The sequence below is a fragment of the Lutjanus erythropterus genome, chromosome 19, assembly GCF_056507025.1.
Source record: "Lutjanus erythropterus isolate fLutEry1 chromosome 19, fLutEry1.hap2, whole genome shotgun sequence".
NCBI lineage: Eukaryota > Metazoa > Chordata > Actinopteri > Lutjaniformes > Lutjanidae > Lutjanus > Lutjanus erythropterus.
Window position 1 is genome coordinate 8,630,750 of NC_139335.1, and position 20,247 is coordinate 8,650,996.

Sequence of the window (20,247 nt, forward strand, 5' to 3'; positions counted from 1 at the left end):
CTTCTTTGACTTCACCAGTTGCTATGCGGCCTTTGTCACTAATTAAAACCGAGAGGTCTAAATCAGTTGGTCCCAGCAGGGAGTTTTAAAGCCAGCCTGATTCTTCTTATGCATTTGCTTGGTAGTCTTCCAGCCTGAAACTTCTTCCATAATGCGGTCTGGGAGCTTTTTGTTGGAGCCGGCATTATGAAACAGACACTGGCAATCAAGAGGGAGTTGTGCTTTCTGGTGAATTTTTATGCACCAATTTTTGCCTTTGGCATCAGTTCATGGTGGAAATGTTTTTTTTATGTAGAGGAAAACAAATTCTATGTAAATTTCAATTGATGGCATTCAAATTCAGATGTCCCACGCTGTCAAAGACGTAACATGCTGCTGTTCTTTTAAATGTCTTTGGACAGCTGCTGCATAGCTAATGGTTAATAAGCTTGTCTGCTGCTAGCTTAGCTCATTAGCATGCTTTAATTTTGGGCAGGCAACATTACCTTAAAGTTAGCATCAAGTGAAAATCAATGTTTAAGTGTTTTTATGTATTGCACCATACTTCACCCCTCTCGGAGGCCATTTTCAGCATCTGCCAAACAGCATCCGCGACAAATCCCTCCCGAGCTGCAAGTTTTTACAGGAAATGATATGCAATATGCATAAGCAATAAGCCCTCCACTAGCCATTTCATGGAACTTTAAGATTAGTCAGCATACTAGCAAACAACACTTCTAGAAGTAAACTCAGAAAACTTTACCCAGTAGCTCAGTGGCTGCCATCACAACTCAAAACTTACTTGGTTTTGAGATTTCTGGAGAAATAATATCCTAATATTGGACCTCCTCCTCCTTTACCTTTCTGGGTCGTCCATTGTTATCACCTGTAAATAGTTGCTTCTTCTAGTTTCTGCTTTAAGGGAGCTTGCAACCATTGCTTTTGAGGTTGCATACTGCGACTGTACCACCTGAGGTATTGTGGCATCTATGATAGGGGTTTGTCAAGATACAAGTCTTCTGCCACTGTTACACTTTTATTGGGTTTGGTGACATGGTCCATGTTCTAAACATTGAGGGGGACGTTTCCCCTGCGTTCCTCCCAAAATCTACTTCTATGCTGCCAACGTCTTTCCTCTCATAAACAAAGATACAATGCTGTACTTCTCTGCAATCAGAGGGAGCTACATGTTCTTTTGGCAGCTCTTAGTGGAAAGGGTCAGCATTGTACTTTTGTTACTGAGATCGTTCCTCTCCCCACGTTCCCCACTCCTGCATCCTCACCTCCTTCCCCTCACTCCCGCCCCCTCCAGGCAGGGTTCCCAGGACTCTGCCAGCATGCTGAGTGGGGAGGGGTACCTCGTCCCTCTTGGACTCGATGCCCCGCAGCTCCACACTCGGGTGTCGGTTGGCCAGTTGAGAAATGCCCTTCTGCAGCAGACGGGGAACGGAGCGCAGCCCGAGAAAGTGTATGCTCTTCTGCATGCGTGTGATCCAGACTCACACTATCAGCCTGTGTACCTCTGTGGAAATGCTTTCCTCATCATTATCCTTCTGTGTCCTCCTCCCTTGTTGTATGGATACCAGTTGCCCTGATGCTGGGCGAGCCACGTCCTCTCTGGATCTGGCTGTGAAGCCGGGCTCTGAGGGGGTCCGGCGACGTACCCGGCGTTACCTTCCGGGCGGTTCAGGTGGCGGTCGAAAGACCAGCGAACGCTTCAGGACACAGCCGATCACAGCCAATGAGATGGAGGAGAGCAGCGGGTAGGGGCTGTGTGCTGTAGTCATCGTAAAAGAAGCACATGGTTTGGTTTTTCACAGAGAAGATACTGTTTGCAGTGACGTATTTGCAGTGTTTTTGCTGTGTGACATTTGACATGACCTTCTTAAAGTTAGTCATTTTGAATGTGAGTGGCCTCAAATGTGCTCCTCACTAATAAAAATGTTCTCACACTTTGGCTGACGTATGGCAGGTGCAGCACCTTTACATAAGCGCCCATGGCTGGTGTAGTTTGCATGTGTTCGTCCTCCTTTGTGCCCTCCATAGTGCTTCTTCACCAAGCATGCAAATGTGACGCAGTATCTTGATGTTGCTGCATTCTGAAACACAAAGACATGTATTCTGAGCTTGAAGCAGGACCTGAGAGAGAGTGCGCGGGAGCTGGAGATTTAAGTTTACATCACCTGCATGTTTATCTTTCACCTGGTGACCTCATGTTTTCACTCTTCTAGGCTGATGGATGCAGAAGAAGACGAGAAAAGTAAAGGTAAAGCTGAGTTCCCGTCTGGCTAGAGACAAATAACTCAACAACCACTGAAAACATAATAATGTAGACACATTGAGAGTGGTGTCAAAATATCTTATTTAAAGGGATAGTTTGGATTTTGAGAAGTGGGGTTGTATGAAGTTCTCATCTGTAGTTGGTGTATTACCTACAGCAGCTGCCCTTTTGGCCTCTATTTGCAAGACATAAAAAAAAAATCCTTTTCAACGTTATTCTTTATTTTAGTTTTTAAATGTGGCCCATGGCAACAATTATTCTCTTCAGCATGTAAATCCAGAACACCCTGCAGAGCAGCATGATGCACGTCTGCCTGACCTGCAGCCTTCGTTGTGTTTCCCCTGAGCTTCTGCAGTTTTAGTCGCTGTTATGAGATTAAAACACTATTAAAAACATCTCAATACAGCCAATTTTATAAATAATTGAGAAAAGTGACCTTTTTCCCTTGAGCACCTGCTCCAACATGTCTGCGCACATCCTTGGTGCTGCTGACCGTGACCTTTACCTCTTGTCTCGACCACAAGTGAGTCAGATGTGTTTTTCACAGAAAAAGTCTCATTTTTATCAGTGCAACTGTGTGTACATGTTCTGTGTGACTCGTGTCCTGGCTGCATCTGGCAGGCTGAAACAGGAGCTGAAGTGTTTATTTAGACTTCAGATCAATTTTTTTGATAACACGTGCATAACCGTGAGGCTGGTGCTCAGTAGAAAGGCGTTGAAAATGCATTTTATCCACATTTTGTAACCTAGGCGGACAGAGCCAGAGAGTGGCCCCCTCTGCCCCATTTTAATCCCACAGACTCTCCCTTGAGTTTACCCAGCAGCTAGAAAACAAGACACTGGAACTTCTTGGACAATTGCTGCAGTGTTTTCGTGGGCGAACTGCTTATTTACTGCCACTGCACAACTTTTCTGCTAAGTTTTTCATCCCTCTGCTCCGATTGCCAATTATCCACACACACTGCAGTGCTAATGGAAAATATGGAAAATGAAAAATCAGGAATATTCACACATATCAAAGGAAAACTGCACAGAAGGTTTGGCTGCTCATTTGTTGCTGGACGCTTTGAAATGCGTGGACAATATGGAGTCAATATAAACAAACGCTTCAGTTTGGCATGAACGCTGTTGTGAGCGTGATGCTGACGTGATGTTTGGAGTATTCCTGCTGCTTCTCCAAAACTCGGGGCGTGCTGACTGTCATCTGTTGTAGGTAATACACTGAACCTTACTTCAAAAAAAAAAAAAAACTATCCTTTTAAGGGGGCAACAGAGAGAACTTTCATCAGAAAAATATATGACATTCTCTCCACACACTGCTTACTAAACAGGTATCTGGAGTGTGCATCCAACTTGCGCAGTTGCCTCCATGAACTAATTTAATAGCTCATGAAATAAATCAGGTTATATTTTTAGGTTTCACAATAGTTACTCTCCTCAGCGATGACAGATTTATATCTCACAAAACCATGTGAGCCCCACTCTTCATGACCCCCACCATAAAAAGTTTACAAGCAAGTTCACAGCGACAGAAACAAGAAGTACATGTAAATCAATTTTTTTATTGCTGGTCAGACTAATTTTAGACCGTCTGTCATAACATTTTTTGTTTTTATTTTTTTCTGTGCCCTCTGCGTCTGTAGATGAATACCACAAACAAATTCAACAAAACAAGTTCCCTTCAGCTCAGACAGAAATTTGATTGAATTTCCTGTAAGAGCTATTTTGGTTTCATTTTCTTTTTTGGTAACTTTTTAGATTATAGCCCACAAATTTCTGTGGATATAGTACAGGATAGTACCAGTGAACAAGACAAAAGGGTGTGGAATAAGGAAGTAACGAGGGATTTATTAGGGAGTATTTCTTTTAAAGGGACTGTTCACTCCAAAATGCAAATTTTTCCTTTGGCCTGTTCTGCTATTTATCCATCTAAATTGTTTTGGTGCGAGTTGCCGAGTGTTGGAGAGATGTCTGCGTTCTCTCGAATATACTGGAACTAGATGGCACTCAGCTTGTGGCTCTCAAACCGCCAAAAACTCAACAGCAGTGTCTCTTTCCAGAAATCATGAGCGGGTTACTGAAGATAATCCACAGACCTTGTTGTGAGCATTTTCATGTAGGAGCTAATTTCTCTCTACCCAACAACTCTGTCATCACACAGAAGGAAGTGTGCATCTACACTGCTTTCGCATAATCTTTAACCATGTATTATTGTATTTTATAAGATCATAATGCGTCTTATTATGTGAAATATTAAAGCAACATTATGCAATACTGTGTACTGTGCCGCACTGTCCGGTCCGGCTCCCAGTCCGGTCTGGACAGAGGCAGTTAGCTGCAAGGCTAAATGAGCTCCTTTAATCACAATAGAAAGATGAGGCAGAGCAGCTGGAGGACATCAGAGGGAAAAATTATGATCCAGTTTCACCAAAGTCAGTGGCATAGTTGGTAATGTGTGCTGTAAAGTGTTATGAACAGGGCGTAAAGTGGGAATGACAGTTACATAATGTTGCTTTAATAAGTAATGGAGTCATTCACTATAGTTGTCAGATAAATATGACATTACATTCACTGTTGTCTCATCACTTGCTCCTTTCTCCTCTGTTGATATCTGTCAGATAGCATTTGAAGTGCGTGATGAGTCACAAAATGTCGCTCATGTTTATTTGCAAATCTTAATGACATTATGATTTATGTCCTTTGTTTTCCTCGCAGCTGATGTGAAAACAGACGACAGGGCCAAGATGAGCGTGGCAGCCAAGATGTCTTTGTTTAAAGTGAGTCTATGTTTGTCTCTGAAGCACTGAAACAGGATCCTTATTGCTGCTCATGACCTGCTGATTTTCTCTGTCCTAAAGTCTGCAGCTAAAAATGCATCTGTGTGGAGATTGTGCAGGAAGTGTTGTTGCCTGGTTTCCCATCTAATGGATGGAGGTGGAGACATTTATGTACAATCACAGCTGAGTTTTAGTCAAGACAGTTAAGCTGTTGCTGCTGATCTTAGATCAAATCAGAACTGCTACCAAACTAAATTTATCCAGAGGTGGAGGATGTATTCAGATCCTTTACTTAAGTAAAAATATGTAGTATTATCAGCCCAGGACTTCCCTCAACTTAAGATCTTTCTGGTTGACTAGTCGTCATTAGTTGACCAGTCAACACGTCTTTATGATATTAATTTGATTATTTAAATCCATGTTTTGGGGGCACAAAGAAAGCTGCCTGTTAAATGCTCGATTAATGCATTTCCAGTTGGTTGAATTTGTAACAGTGATTAATCATTAACGTTCCTGGTTCAGTTGTTGGCACCGTTGCCTCACAGTAAGAACGTTGTGCTTTGAAACCTGGCTACAGCAGGAGCCGGGATTTCTGTGGATGCTTCAAGATACCAAGTTTTAGATCCTGTGAGGGTTTTGTAAAACTTCCTGTAATGTCACCAAAGGTTCTGTGTACGTCACCGGCGCATAATGTAGAGACCTAGTGGGAACGTTCTATATTAATGGTCCCCTAAATGTCCTGAATGTTCTGTGACAGTCTGCCAAATAACGTCGCCCTACTGGGGATGAAACGATTACCAGTTTCATGGTGAAAAAACTGTCGCTGACTTTGGTTGATGCTGGACCGTCTCCCAGATGTGGCAGAAATGTGGGTTTGTTTTGCATCAATAATAATAAAAAAAAAATTAACTTTAAGCACATTTGAACAACACCACGAAAATGATAAGCATGATCATTAGTTGTCACTATAAGTTTGATCTCACTTCCCTAACCTTAAAAGAGCTCTACATCATTCAAGGAACGTGACAAGACAGCGTCCTTTACATCCGCAGGGACGTTCTAAGACTGTTCAATATGTACAGTTTCTAGGAACTGTAGCTGGGAATGCATCTTCCAGCTGATCCAATATGGTTTTTAAATTGTTTATTTATCTAAAGAAGTTAGAAATTTTTCTCAACCCATGAAGGAACACTTCATCCTGCATTTTATTAACATTCAAAATATGAAAAACTTTAATCTGAAAAGTAACTAAAGCTGTCAGACAAATGTAGTGCAGTAAAGAGTACTATATTTTCCTCTGAGTAGAGTAGAATAGAACTATAAAGCAGCATAAAATGGAAATAGTACAAGCTAGTGTTGATCATATTGAACAGCTTAAGAGAAAGTGTTGCCCGTCATCGACTCGCCTGCTCACCTTACAGTCTGAGTCAGTGCTGAGCACGCAGAACACAACCTGATCATGTCGAGGGATATGAACGGGCAAACAGGTGCTGTGTTTAGTTTAATGCTATGGTCCGTGTTTATTAAAAGAAAGACCAAATATATAGAGAGGCATAAACACACATCCAGAACATTCAGGAAGTTTACATTGTCTCTGTGCAGAAGATGATGTGGATTTTCCTGATCTCCGTTCCTACATTTCACCTCCTGCACAGTTTTAGTTTTGAAGCACCAGGTGAAAATGTGGCAGACACTGTACAACCGTTAACAACCACAGCAGCGGTGTTATAATTAGCCCGCTTCTCTGTGGAGGCAGGCCGGGAGGTAACCGAAGCCGGCACAGCTCCGGTTACACTGTGACCTGTTGGGCTGGCATTCTATCCATGTAGCCAAGACGCTCCACCTTACAGCGAGCAGCTTTATTCACCAGCTATCCGAGCCTGCCTCCCCTCCCTCCATCTGTCCATACAAATAGAACAGGAGACATCAGGAGAGGGAGTTTTCACTGCCATTTTTGTGGTCACCCTGATTACTTATTTAGCAGGTGGAGGCTGTTGATTGAGGCTGCTATTTGACCTGTTTCTGTTGGGGTCCACCTGTCGGAGGAAAAGGCTCCGTTGAACTAAATGTCATGTGTTGATCTCAAAGGAGAAATCTGTAATATATTTACTGTAATAAATCATAAAATGACCATAATATGTTGTCAAAGTTTAATAACTGTTTTTGTTTGCCTGTTAAACGTTAATTAGAGTTCAAATTAATGCAGAATATTTACCAAATGAGTATGTGTCTGTTTTGAGTTTAAGAAATCACTAATCTTGTGGAGGCCATAGCTGTTTATAACGGCTAAATTGAGCAATATGTTAATGGAGTCTGGCAGGCAGTGAGATAGACATGGCACAGTTGCTTGTTATTGTCAATTTACAGTGTTGCACGTGTCTTGCACTCCTGCAGTGTCCCTGTGGCCTGCCTGAGCTTCCTTGAGTCTGGAGGGGGACTTGCTTTAACCATAGATTGTATATTAAACAGGATTTCATTTTCTCAGTATTGCTTCTGTCCTCATCTTTGCACGTGCAATTGCTACATATTCCTCCTTCAACATGTTCCCTGCTTCCTCTGTAGGAACTGGAGAAGTCTGCTGCTCCTGAGGCCTCTACCTTCTTGAAGCCTCGCTCAGGGAGCGTCTGCCACGAGCGCAGGGTGCGCCGTGGCAACGACCATCGCTTTCTTACTCAGCCAATCACCTGTGAGGAAATAGTGGCGATCAGGTGGGAAAGCCTTGTGTAAAAAAGAAGAGATTTTAGCTTCAGTGCCAGAGTACATATGAGCATGTTTCATGGGCTTTTAGTAGCTTCCTTAACAGTTATATGCTAACTATTTTTAGCATGAAACCAGTTAAAGGGATAGTTCGGGTTATTTGAAGTGGGGCAGTATGAAGTACTTATGGATAGTCAGTGTATTACGTAAAGTAGATGACTGTCAGGACACAGGCCAAAACTGACATGAATCTTTAAAAACAAACAGGTTGCAAATATACCTTATAGTTTCATATTTTTTTTTCCACAACAGCTGGGTTTTGTAGTTTTAACATAAGTAATTCAAACTGGAACAAAAAGACAGTTGTGGGGTTCATCAGATGGTATACAGGATAAGAAACAAGAAAATGACATACCAAATAACTAACCAAATTGCTCTTGGACTTTATTTTATTGTTTTAATGACCATTATAAAAATAGCCTGTTTTATATCATGTGCACTCATATCTTCCTACAGCGCCCCCAAACCAGCACCACCAGTGGAGTCCCAGTGTGTGCAGGCCGAGCCGGTGGAGGATGACGATGAGAGCTGCAAGCTGAGCATGAGTGAGAAGCTGGCCCTCTTCAACAAACTGTCCCTGCCGGGGAGGCAGGGAGGAGACGGCCCCACTGACGGGCCCCCAGAGCGACGGAGGCAAAAGGGGGCTCGGTACCGCACGCAGCCCATCACTGTGGAGGAGGTCAGCCTGGTGAGAAGACGCAACAACATAGTTCAAACGATATTTTTATTACATGTTCATACACTAAAAACCTCAGAACAGAAAAGAAAGAAAACTAAATACACACCGTCTCTGAAAAGTCCCCCTGACTTAACTTTACATTGACAGACAGCTGACGGTTATAAACAGCTGATCAGCTTTCAGTGTAGGACTCCTCGTCACTTGTCATTGTCAAAGTACAATCTTGCACTCCTGCAGTGTTGCTGCAGCCTGCCTGAGCTTCCTCGACTCTGCAGAGGTGGGGGCGGAGGAAACAACTTGTTTCAACCATCGGCTGTATATTAAATAGGATTTCAACCTACAATATTTAATATATAATCTATGGCTTCAACTTAATTTACTTTAGATAATCCAAAACTTGACTAATTTTCTTTGATAAATGGACAAACAACATTCAGAATTTGTAGATATTTGTCAGTTTGCCTGTATTGATAGGTGTTTAGTGTTTGATTGTTTTATATTTTGAATAAACTCCTTTTTCCTTATCTGTGTTCAGCTCCAGAAAGGCCCCGTACAGCTTCCTGCCTTCTCTTTGTCCCCTCATCTGTCCGACAGACAGCAGGCCTCGTCTGTCAACTTAAAACCCAGTGAGGTACGCCTTTCCCAGCCAAGACCTGATACCGGCCCTGTGCCTGGGGAACCTAGCGGCCCTACCCAGCAGGGTCTGCAGCGCCACGACTCCGAGCCAGCCTTGAGAGGAATCCTGAAGAAGAGCTGCTCTGGAGGCTCAGAGTGGAGCAGGACTGAGGGCAGCCAGACGGACGCGCCACTCAGCCATGAACAGAATGGCGGAGGCTGTGAAGAAGCAGGGACAAGAGAAAGGAGGGACAGCACGGAGGGGCAGGATATTCCTGTACCACCACGGAGAGAAAGGCGTAAGGCCTCAGGTGGGGAGGGAGGCTCGCTGAGTGCTGCTCCCTGGAGGCAGAGAGCTCGAACCAGGAGGGAAACCATCGCCTGTACACCAATAAGAGCCCCATCAGAGCAGGACGCTCCTCTGGAGGAAAGGCCCTGCCAGACCAAACCACAGGAACAGCTGGTTTCCACTTCAGAGCACAGCTCAGATACTACAGGGAGAGATCAGTAAGTATCTGATGGGCTGATACGAAACTGAGCGTCTTCCTCTGATTATTATGTGACATTTTGAACTAAGATGATATGGAAGTTTATTGCATTCACTTGACAGAAAAAAATCTCTTTTTGAGATAATTTTTTATCTTTAAAAATTGTCTCTGTTTTTCTGAATTAATGAGATACATCCAGCAGGCTCTCTATGGCCAGGACCAGGTCTCAGCCCCTTCAAAGACTGTCCCAAAGCATATAACAGCCCCAGTTAGATCTGCACCTGCCAGATGTTCGTGCCCCTGGGACTCCATTTAACATTTCATGCGGCACTGGCTCTCCAGAAAAACAAGGCCATTTTTTTCCATGAAAGTTATCTCATAAATTCAGAAAATCTGAGAAAATTAAGATTCATTTTTCTCAAATGAATGCAATAATCTTCCATGTGATGATGATAATTTGACTACATTGAATACTTAAGACATTAAGGGCGGCGAAAAATGATCAAATTTACAGATATCACCAGTACAAGCAATTTTAGGTTTGTGATCTGTCCAAAAGGCAACAGTATGAGGAAGAGAGCGTGAGGAAGATGACTGAAGAAACCCCGGCCTTGGGACATGTCCAGGTCACACTGGTAGATGACAGCATTAAACTGCCAGAGACGACCAACAACAGCAGAAGCAAGGTAAGAATCCGAGCTGCCAGAACTGCCTTTCGGGTCATCCTTGTGTTTTTTTCTTGTAGAGATCCATGTCTGCCTTTAACTCAGTTTTTCCTCTGACCTTTTATGTAAGAGCGTAAATGTTTTGTCCTCCTCACGTTTTCATTACGTTAGAATGAGCTTTTCATGTGTAGCACCCATCTGTTCCCCCAGAGGTTTGTTGATCTTAAAATGTAGTGTGGTCAGGTGCATTGCTATCTTGACTCAGCAAAAAGTGATTGCACCCTTGACCAGCAAATCCTGGTCTAAAGTCAATGGCGTAGCATATTCCTGCTGTTTAAAGGACACATTATTCAGTACAGTAAGATGAAACTACATAGGCAGGTTCACAACGAGCGTAGAGTCTGCATCCAGGGCACTGCAGTTAATACACAGTTAATTAATGTTAAGTAATGTCCAAAAGGTCTCACACACAGTCGTAATTCATACAGTAAAATTGTTTCAGTTTAAAATCCTGACTTCCATCAGAGCTTTCTAAAAAATGATTTCTTCTGGGTTTTTTTCCGGAGAGTTTCCTCTGTCCTGTCAAGTTTATAACTCCTGATTTAAGTTTTGTTGGATATACTGAATTATATTTGCTGCAGTGACATTACTTTGTCGTGTATTGACATCTGATTTCCGTGCATGCTGTGATGACACAGCAGTCATGCAGCTGTGCATCAATTCGCACAGAAAGACACTTACTCTCATTTCACCCACCTGCACCCCATGTGGTGCTAATCAGAGTGTTAATTATTATGACCCGGCCCACCCGACCCGCAGATTAACCATGCTATAAGTGGATCATCTCAGCATCTCCATTCACTTCTCTAACTCGCTGATTCTGTCATTTAAATAGCAACTTGCCAGAGGAGGGAGTGCTTGGCTTTTGAAGAGAATGGGAGATAACTGTCTGATTTAAATTTATATTATAAACCTAAAAACAAACCCCTAGTGCCTTGCACATTACTTTGGGACCAAATTTTGTGTTGTTTAAATAGCAAAGTGGAGTTGGACATGCCCTAAATGCCCTGTGCCATGCATTTCAGACTGTTTTATAGATTGTCTACATGCTTTATAATGTGTGTGTTTGATTGTGTGAACATTATGAGTATTTACAAGTTTTTATAACTATAATTATACATCGCTATAAACAAATTCTGGTGCATTACATGTATATTTATAATGCTTTTATAGACTTGGGTGCCACAGAAAGTGAAATCTTAACAAAGGGTCCCAGATTTTTGCAGCCTGAGCCCAATGCGTGTGGAGGTTATTAGGTTCACTCTTCCTGAAGTGGGTGGTGGTCAGATCGGCGCGTGTATCTGTCATTCCATTGAAACCAGATATAGCATCTCTTAGCAACAGCCCTCTGGATTTGGGAGGCGCTAAATGTCTTGAGATCAGACTGAAGTTACTGGGAAATATATCCTGACCAGTTAGTGTGTATGTACAGAGATGGTTTTGAATATCTCTGAACAGGACGAGGAATGTAAACAGACCGATTATTCTCGTTGTTAATGTAAATGTCGGCCGCTTTATGACCTTATGATCTCAGCTGCACCATGGTGACACTATGTGTGCATGTATTAATTTGAATCTTCTTTTCCTGTTCTGTAGATATCTATTTTAATGTACCTTCCAGCAACATTTTAATTAGTCATCTTTTGTTTGTTTTATTATCTACCCCCTTGTTTCCTCTCATGCTCTGTAGGAAGAGACAGAAAACCTTCATGTGGAGCATGTCAACCCTCAGTGCTGGGTAAGTCTTCAACTAATGCTTTGACATGCACATATCCTTCTAAACCTTCACTATAATCTCCATTACTAATTTTACAATAGCTTTAGCCTGCCCCTGTCTTCTAATTCCTCTTCTCTCCCAGGAACCCGTCTTTGCCTCTGTCTATTCTAGCAGTACGCCCCAATATATCATGTGTTTCAATCAGGTAATTGTTTGAGCATGAGCAGATGAATCGCCGCGTTTTGGTTTGCAGTGGTTTTGGTATGCAGTGAAAGGTTTTGCCATCGCACTGTTCCAGGTGGTTGTGATTTTTACAGATGATGTGTGAAGTTTCACTCACACTAACGAGTCAACTCTGTCACCTGAAGAGTGTTTTTGTGTGTGAAAATTATCCTTTTTCTGAAGTGATACATCACAGGTCTCACCTCAACAACTGTCTCGGTTTATTCTGTGCTGCTGTTCTTATACTTATCTTATACTTCAAGTTTCTAACCTTTTTAGAAATGTTTGTTAAGAAATGTTTACATTAAGTAGCCTTAAAGGCTGGCTTCATACTGGTGTCGCAAGCCTCGAACAAAATTTTAAATATATTCTAGCTAAATTTGTGGAAATGACTCTAAGATGTTTTCACAACCTTCAAAGACCCGATTTACAAAAAAAGAGCCAAGTTTTGTTCGATTATCTTCAAGAACAATAAATTAATGCTTCTCATTCGGTTCTGTAGCTCAAATGAAACATGCAAGTGAAACTTTTAGACACATGTACATATTTTGTCATATTTTGTCTTGTCGGATGTGTTTCCTTGTTGAGCATCACGTTTTCCTTCTGCATTAAAACGTCTAAAAATGCAAGACATATGATATATATTTTGTTAAGCTGTGTACTTGCATCATCCAAAATGATTCCACCAGAGCTCAAATGCAGAGAAATCTGTAATTTATTCAAGGTACCTGCACGTGCTAGTTGCTATAATTTTTTAGGAACACATGGGATACACTGGATGTGTCAGAGAGTGAGGAGATATTAGATATTGTGCCTTTAATTTTCCTCTGTCTATAAGAATGATGCATACTGAAGTGCAACTGCAGCCTCAAGTCTGAGTCTAACTCAGTGAGCGTGGTTGTGACTAGCAGTCAGAGCTAAACCAACCATGAGCAGCTGCTGTCCGACTCTCCATGTCTACAGAGAAAGACTCGAGTCTGCTCGAGCTTTGACACTCACTCAAAGCACATTTGTGGCCCTTTTTTTCAAAAAGTTTCTGTGTTGTAGCTCGCCAGGCTAATGCTAATGGCTCAGAGACGAGAGGCTCTCTGGTGTGTGTCTGTCTGTGGGAGAGTGTCAGTACAGCTGCAGCACTGCTGTTGCTTCTAAATTGCGAAAGGTAAATAATCTTAAGTAGATGCCGATGTACCCTGGTAAGAAGTGAAGCACCATCATAGGACTGAAAACCCAGGGTTAATCCTGAAGATACCTCGCAACCCCAAATCTTGCTTTGTAGTAAAGGCCCGGGGTTTACTGCTTTGTGACTTTTTTATTTTAAAGTTTATTTCCAGATTAATTCCCTTCACAGATGTGAGCTTGAGATCTATTTTTAACTAGTCATCTTCAGATAACTTTGTTAGTTTCTTTCTCCTATGTTGATTTAACATACGCTGTTGTTTCTGAAAAGACCTCTTTCTAGTTGTAAAGATAAATAAATCCTAGAAATTAGTTTAAGATAAGATTATTATTAACATAATGATAATAGCAACCTTTTATTTGTGTGAAAAATCTGTACATCTTGTACGTACGTGTTGTTTTGCCACCTGCTATGTTCTGAGCACTCTTGTTTATTTTTCCAAATGGATCAGATAATTCAACTTTTGTTCTGTTTATTCCCCTGCATTCTGCCCTCAGTCTTACACTAAAGAACTCACCGGCTACCTTATGGTCCATGTTATTCTGTTTTTCTTTCCTCAGACAAATCTGTCCTTTGAGGCACAAGAAGTCTCCTCTCCTACCAAGAACCAGATTCAGCCTCAGTGGAGACAGAAGGTGACGGCATGTCTTTGAATCTTTAAATATTTTTGATGCTTAAATCGTTGATTAACATGTCTGCTTCTCTGGCTGTGTAGACGAAGGAGGTTGAGGATGAGCTTCAGACGGATGAAGGGAAAATGAGCATGCAGCAGGAGAAAAACCAACAAGAATCTTCAGAATCAGACAGAAACTACGCCTCTCATGACAGGAGACACTCCACAGAAGCTCCAACATGTGCAAATGAAGGTTAGAGCAGAGTTTTGTCTTGTTTCTTTAATATGAGATCATGTAAAGGCTCACTGATATAAAGTCTCAAGTACGTGAAGTTTACGTTTGCTGTCCCGTTCCCCGGCAGCTCCACAGAGCTGTCCGCTGTCAGTGGCTCCACATGAGGAGAAAGAGGAGACACATGTGGATGAATCAAACACGTTTGATGGAGATTTCTCTGGAGATCAGTCACCTCCCTCCGCACGCGTGCCGCCACCCTGTGGAGACGTAGCTGCCACAGAGAGCGAGCAGGACCTGGACGTCCTCTGCCAAACCAACACACCCATGTGAGCCTGGTTTTTTACCACAGATTGTAAGATTATTGGTTGATTTTACTCTATTATGAACATCTTAAATATTTAGGGATGTGGTGGAGGGAAGTTGCGCCCTTCTGTTTTCACTTCAGGTTATTTCCTTTGAGATAAATTCATAGTTAGTTACTAAAAGTTGGTACTAAGCAGGATACAAACCCCAATTCCAAAAAAGTTGGGATGCTGAACAGAATGCTGATTATGTGAGTGGGGTCCTGAGTGAAATGTCCCAAAGTCCTGTGTGCTTAAATGGGGCCTACTGGGTGCCGCTGTCTACCAAAGTGGTCACTTCGTGTCAAGTTTCTGTACTTTTTTTTTTTTTTTTTATCATTTTGTTGTCATATATTTCCAAGATATTTTGTCTTTGTTGGAAAGGGAAATGCAGCCATCTGCTGGTGACTCCTAACAGGGTTAGGAAACCTCTGGAGCTTGTTTAAATAATTGCCTCACAAATAATAAAGTTAAGTAAAAGTAAAAGTACTGCAGTCTTTGCACTAAAGAAAATTTGCTCTCAGCTTTATACTTTCTACAAATTGGCCCTGACCACAGTGATGAGTAATTTATATGATTTAAGGAGACTGTGTGGACTGGGTGTGTGAAGCTGTTTTTCATGTGTGGTGCAGGCTGACCTCAGCAGTAGCGGAGCACAGGCGTTCAGTGCGTCCGTCCCGTCGGACTCAGGGATCCAGAAACCCTCTGAGGGCTCTGGCTGCCAGGGAGGACATCAGACAAGACTACATGGGAGACAGAGTGAACACAGCTTCAGAGGAAAGGATCCAAGCAGAGAAGAGTGAGTGGGAATATTTTCTCTTTTTTTATTCCCTTTCATTTTACTTTGTCCGCCTTATTCATCTTCTTTTATTGTGTGTTTTTCCCACAGAGTCCAAGAACTCCTCTGAGTCACATTTGATCAGATCAGAAGACTTCAGCTCTTCCTCAGATGCTGTGAAGTCTTATCCTCCCTTCACCAGCCTGATGCTCATTCACATCAAAGGTCAGAAAAGACTTGGTTCATCTGAGTGCACGAGCGTCCTCAGGATGATGTCTTTGTGTTCAGGTTTTTATATTAACGAGTGCCTGTGGTGACAGGTAGGCGGCATGTCCAGGTGCGTCTGGTGGAGCCCTCGGTGTGGTCGCTCAACAGCGGAGACTGCTTCCTGCTGGTCGCTCCAGAGCACTGCATCCTGTGGAGCGGAGAGTTCGCCAATGAACAGGAGAAAGCCAAGGTACCGCAAGGAGGATGCTAACATACAGTAATGTTTTTATTTTCCAAAACTGTGTGTTGTTAGCTTAAAAATACTTATTAAACACTTATTACTGTTCCACTTTAGCACATAAAAGTTTACTAAATACTCTGTTATTTTGGAACAACTAATTTTGTACCAAGAATATTTTAAACTATCAGTTAACTAATCATTAACACAATTGAAGCGTACTGATGATTAGTCTGACACTCAAGTATGCTAACATTTAATATACCAGGGGCAGGTGGTAATAGGTGCATAAACTATATGACAATTTGTGCCATGAAATGTAAATTTGGTGAGAATGTGTGAAAATGTCACTTCTCTCAAAAACCTTATCACATGCCCAGAAATATCACTCCATATCATTCTGGGCGTTACCAATGAACATGATATCAGATCTCATTTCATGCCACAAAATGCATAAAATGTCATTAAAAACTGAACTGGATGCTCCAGAAAGCACTTTGTGCATTAAATACATTTTGAGCAGCCCACAGAGGCAGTAAAATAAAACTGTTTCTGGGGGTAAAGCTGGCAGTGCTGAATGTTTCATGTTGCTTTCTGCTCTCAGGTTACATAACAAACAGCATCAATGTTCTCTTTCATTATGCATTAAACACACAGAGTCAGTGAGTTTACAGGGATTTATTAATTAATTCCACAGCATGTGTGTTTTGACTAGTTTGGTTTACTTGCTGCTCTCATCCATTGTTTGCAGCACCTGTTGCAAAACTCTACAAGATTCTTTGATGACTGTTCTGCTGTGGTTTTAGAAAGGCATCGTTTTGTTTTTTTTTTCAGGCCTCTGAGCTGGCGTCATCCATCCAGAGTCAGAGGGATCTCGGCTGTCAGGCCTCCCAGATCGTCCACCTAGAGGAGGGGTTGAACTGTGACAGCAGTCTGGCTGCAGACTTCTGGAGCCTTCTGGGAGGAAGGACACAATACAGAGGTTAGACGTCAAAGTAGTGCAGTAGATTTTTGCTCCTTTTCTTTATATATTTATCTGGCTTTACTAACTGGAAAAATAAAGATCAACCTGTGTGTTGGGTCCGTGTATATGTTGACTGTACAGCATGTTTTTTTGTGTTTGCTTCTCCCAACAGGAGCCAGTGCAGAGGAGGAGGATGAGTTCTATGAACAAGGGGTGGTGGAGTCCAACTGTGTATACAGGCTGGTGGAGAACAGACTGGTACCTCATGAACAGGCCTGGGCCTCCATCCCCAGTGTCTCCCTGCTGGGCTCCACAGAGGTCTGAGCTCTCTTCTTGACTCCCCTGGCGCCAGTATTTTAAAACCTTAGATCTAGATCAGAATAATCCGGATTGAATTAAATCTCAGGATTGGATATTTTTTTTTAACATTTGATCTGAGTTCTACCAGAATCACAGGTACAGTTAATAATGCATATACAGGGAATACAGGAAGATCAGTTTTATGTGGGATAGCAAAAAAATCTGGATAATTCTGATTTAGCTTAAAGGTTTCTGGCCCCTGATGCTCATCATTTGTTGTGTATTGTTTCTAGTTTTTTTCAGGTCTTCACAAGTCCATTTTGATATCTGATTGTGTGTGTGTTTGTGTGTGTGTGTCCAGGCTCTGGTGTTTGATTTTGGCAGCGAGGTGTACCTGTGGCATGGACAGGATGTTTCCCTCAGCAGGAGGACTGTTGCTCTCCAGCTGACTCACCAGGTGTGGGTTGGAGCTTATGACTACAGCAACTGTCGAGTCAATCCGCTGGATCCCACACAGTGTAACCCGGGCACACCGCTGTAAGTTCACACCGCAGGCAGCGAAGCTTTCAGTCCAAACTTCCCAACGAAAAATAAGAGCATATCAGTATCACACATCACACATTACATAATGCAGCGGAGTGCAGCTGTGAGTATTTACTACACAATCAAAGTGGCGGATGTCATTCCACACTACATACAGCATTAAGTTTACAGTGCGTGCATTAACACCCCCAGAGGGCTGCAGCAGGTCTTTAGTGCACGCGGTAAAACCAAAGCAAATGGCTTGTAATTCGGCTTTGCACACAGAGAAGCGCCATCGCACAGCATTGTGACTACAGGACATGCTGTAAATTCCCAGCATGCTGTTGTAAGCACACACCACACACTGACACGCTGCAGCTGGGAGAAAACAGTTGTTTGGACATTCAAACAAGTGGACACAAGTCCCAGTTTACAGCAGCCAGTGTTCACTTCTCAAAAGTATAGAACTTTAATGTGATAAAGTCTGACTCAGACGACTTCCACTTCATCCCAAAAGTGTCAGATGTGCTCGAGGTCATGACTTGTCAAATCTGAGTCTTTTAGAAGTTTTTTCAAAGTCTTCCAGTGGATGGTTAAGTCTCTAATTGTGTCCTCAGGAGGGGAGAGGGGCGTCCCAGCTGGGCGTTGTTCGGCTGTGTCTCTGAGCACAACGAGACGGCACTCTTCAGAGAGAAGTTCCTGGACTGGACAGGCAGGACTGGAGGCGAGGAGGAGACTGCTCTGCTGAACCAGGAGACACAGGTTCATCTCACAGTTTGACATTTAAAACTCATCCTGCAGCACACACAAAACTCAGAAATCACTTTTAACTTCATCTCACCTTCATCTGTCTTCCATCTCTACACAGCCCGTCCCAGTTCAGTCCTCCCAGTCCGTGTCCCCGCCATCATCAGACCTCCTGAGCGCCTGCGACGCCAAGGCTCTGGTGTCGGGTCCGTCTCAGGAAGGAGACGGCCTGGTCCACAACGTGTTGGCCGGCGTTGACGTCCAGAGGGGTCATGGGGTCATCACGCTGGAGGATGGGGGTCAGATGGCGCTGAAAACAGTCGCTGTGGACACCTGGCACGTCCAAGAGTTCGATGACAGCGAGGTTCCCCTGGAGAGCACCGGACAGCTTCACGAGGGAGACTCCTACGTCATCCGCTGGACGTACAGCATCAACACTGTTGGTCAGTTACATTCATCGTCTAAAACATGACCTTCACTCTTCATGTTTTTCTTGTACTTTTTACAGGAAGCAGTAGAAACTTTTAGCTGCTTAGACAAACATCAGCTACAAAAATGCCTTAAATTCAGATGTAAAAAGATTTTTCTTCATGCAGTCTTACAATAATCCATGTTTTTCTCTACTGTAGATGAGATAAACAGCCCTGATGAGCGCAGCAGACAAAAAGAAAACACAGCGTTGTTCCTGTGGAGGGGCCGTCACTCCAGTGTCAGTGGGCGGGACACCGCTGCTTTTCTGTCCATTGGGATGAACAACCAGGAAGATTCACAGGTAAGGCCTTCAGAATAAATCATGCACTCTTATATATTACTACATCCTAAAGTAATAACACTGTAAGAACATTTTTTGTGCGGCTCTATACGAGGGGTGTTGAGATATACCAGTGTTGACAATAACCTTGATATTTGTGTAACTGCACCTCAGGCCTGAGCCTAACTCCACCCACTGCATCATTTGGGGGTGGGCTGGGCTTGCATGGGGTTAGGTGATTTGATTAGTAGATATTAAATAACATAAAACAATAAAAATAAGAGAGTGACCAAAAGCACATTTGTGGCCGTTTTCGAAAAGGTTTCGGTGTTGTTGTTAGCTGAGCTGCAACCATTTTCATCCCATGAAATGCAGATTTTTATAAATTTAAGAAATGTAAGAACTGACGTTTAACATGTTTAAGTGTGCAGCAGCTTTTTAAAAACTGCAAAATTGATATCATACTACTGAAGTAAATTAAATAAATTCAGTGCTTTTAACAGTATTAAGTTATGAAAGTTAGAACTATATGCAGACATTTTCACTGTTTGTGTTTGTTGTGTTGTTTGTGCAGGTGGTGGTACCTCAGGGAAAAGAGCCGCCCTGTTTCCTGCAGCTTTTCCAAGGAGGCCTGGTCATTCACAAGGGCAAGCGAGAGGAGGCCACTGATCCAGGTACAGTGAGGAAATGTTTATGTCTTCTCTGATTTGTTACGTGATTTTATGTTTTCTGTCATGTGATTTAAAAGAAACTCTTCTCTGTTTCAGCCGAGTGGCGTCTGTTCTGCGTGCGCGGGGAGCTGCCGGAGGAGGGCTCTCTGGTAGAAGTGGACTGCTGCTGTGCAGGTCTGAGGTCCAGGGGCTCTGTTGTCCTCCTCAACAGCCAGCAGGGGGCGCTGTATCTGTGGACCGGCTATAAAGCTCACAGCAGCTCCAGAGAGGTCAGCAAGAGGACGGTGGAGCGTCTCACTCAGATGTAAGCCACACACACTGGGTGGGCTTTTTTTTTCCTCAAAATTTTATTGAATTTTAAACAAACAAACAAAATAGGCATGAATTTGTATGCTGTAAAAAACTGAGAAAACTATTAATTTCAAGGCAACTATCCTCACTAAATCTAAAGAGCACATACATA

At 42.7% G+C, this 20,247-nt stretch overlaps 1 protein-coding gene across 6 annotated transcripts in view; it reads left to right on the top strand.

Annotated features, from left to right (window-relative positions):
* svilc (supervillin c) overlaps positions 1-20,247 on the top strand; it is a 32,509-nt gene that overhangs the window by 7,640 nt on the left and 4,622 nt on the right. Inside the window, exons 3-26 of one of the 6 annotated variants that reach the window (XM_084744981.1) lie at positions 1,292-1,447; positions 1,566-1,742; positions 2,211-2,245; positions 4,976-5,037; positions 7,600-7,745; positions 8,251-8,473; positions 9,009-9,595; positions 10,136-10,262; positions 11,992-12,039; positions 12,161-12,223; positions 13,978-14,052; positions 14,133-14,283; positions 14,393-14,591; positions 15,239-15,405; positions 15,496-15,609; positions 15,705-15,841; positions 16,664-16,811; positions 16,966-17,111; positions 17,455-17,630; positions 18,233-18,389; positions 18,484-18,805; positions 18,992-19,134; positions 19,688-19,787; positions 19,881-20,088. In XM_084744981.1, the coding sequence (XP_084601107.1) occupies positions 1,292-1,447; positions 1,566-1,742; positions 2,211-2,245; positions 4,976-5,037; positions 7,600-7,745; positions 8,251-8,473; positions 9,009-9,595; positions 10,136-10,262; positions 11,992-12,039; positions 12,161-12,223; positions 13,978-14,052; positions 14,133-14,283; positions 14,393-14,591; positions 15,239-15,405; positions 15,496-15,609; positions 15,705-15,841; positions 16,664-16,811; positions 16,966-17,111; positions 17,455-17,630; positions 18,233-18,389; positions 18,484-18,805; positions 18,992-19,134; positions 19,688-19,787; positions 19,881-20,088 (3,867 nt within the window). Of the gene's footprint in view, positions 1-1,291; positions 1,448-1,565; positions 1,743-2,210; positions 2,246-4,975; positions 5,038-7,599; positions 7,746-8,250; positions 8,483-9,008; positions 9,596-10,135; positions 10,263-11,991; positions 12,040-12,160; positions 12,224-13,977; positions 14,053-14,132; positions 14,284-14,392; positions 14,592-15,238; positions 15,406-15,495; positions 15,610-15,704; positions 15,842-16,663; positions 16,812-16,965; positions 17,112-17,454; positions 17,631-18,232; positions 18,390-18,483; positions 18,806-18,991; positions 19,135-19,687; positions 19,788-19,880; positions 20,089-20,247 lie in introns of all 6 variants that reach the window. The other 5 variants (XM_084744980.1, XM_084744982.1, XM_084744983.1 and 2 more) reach the window with 5 other exon arrangements.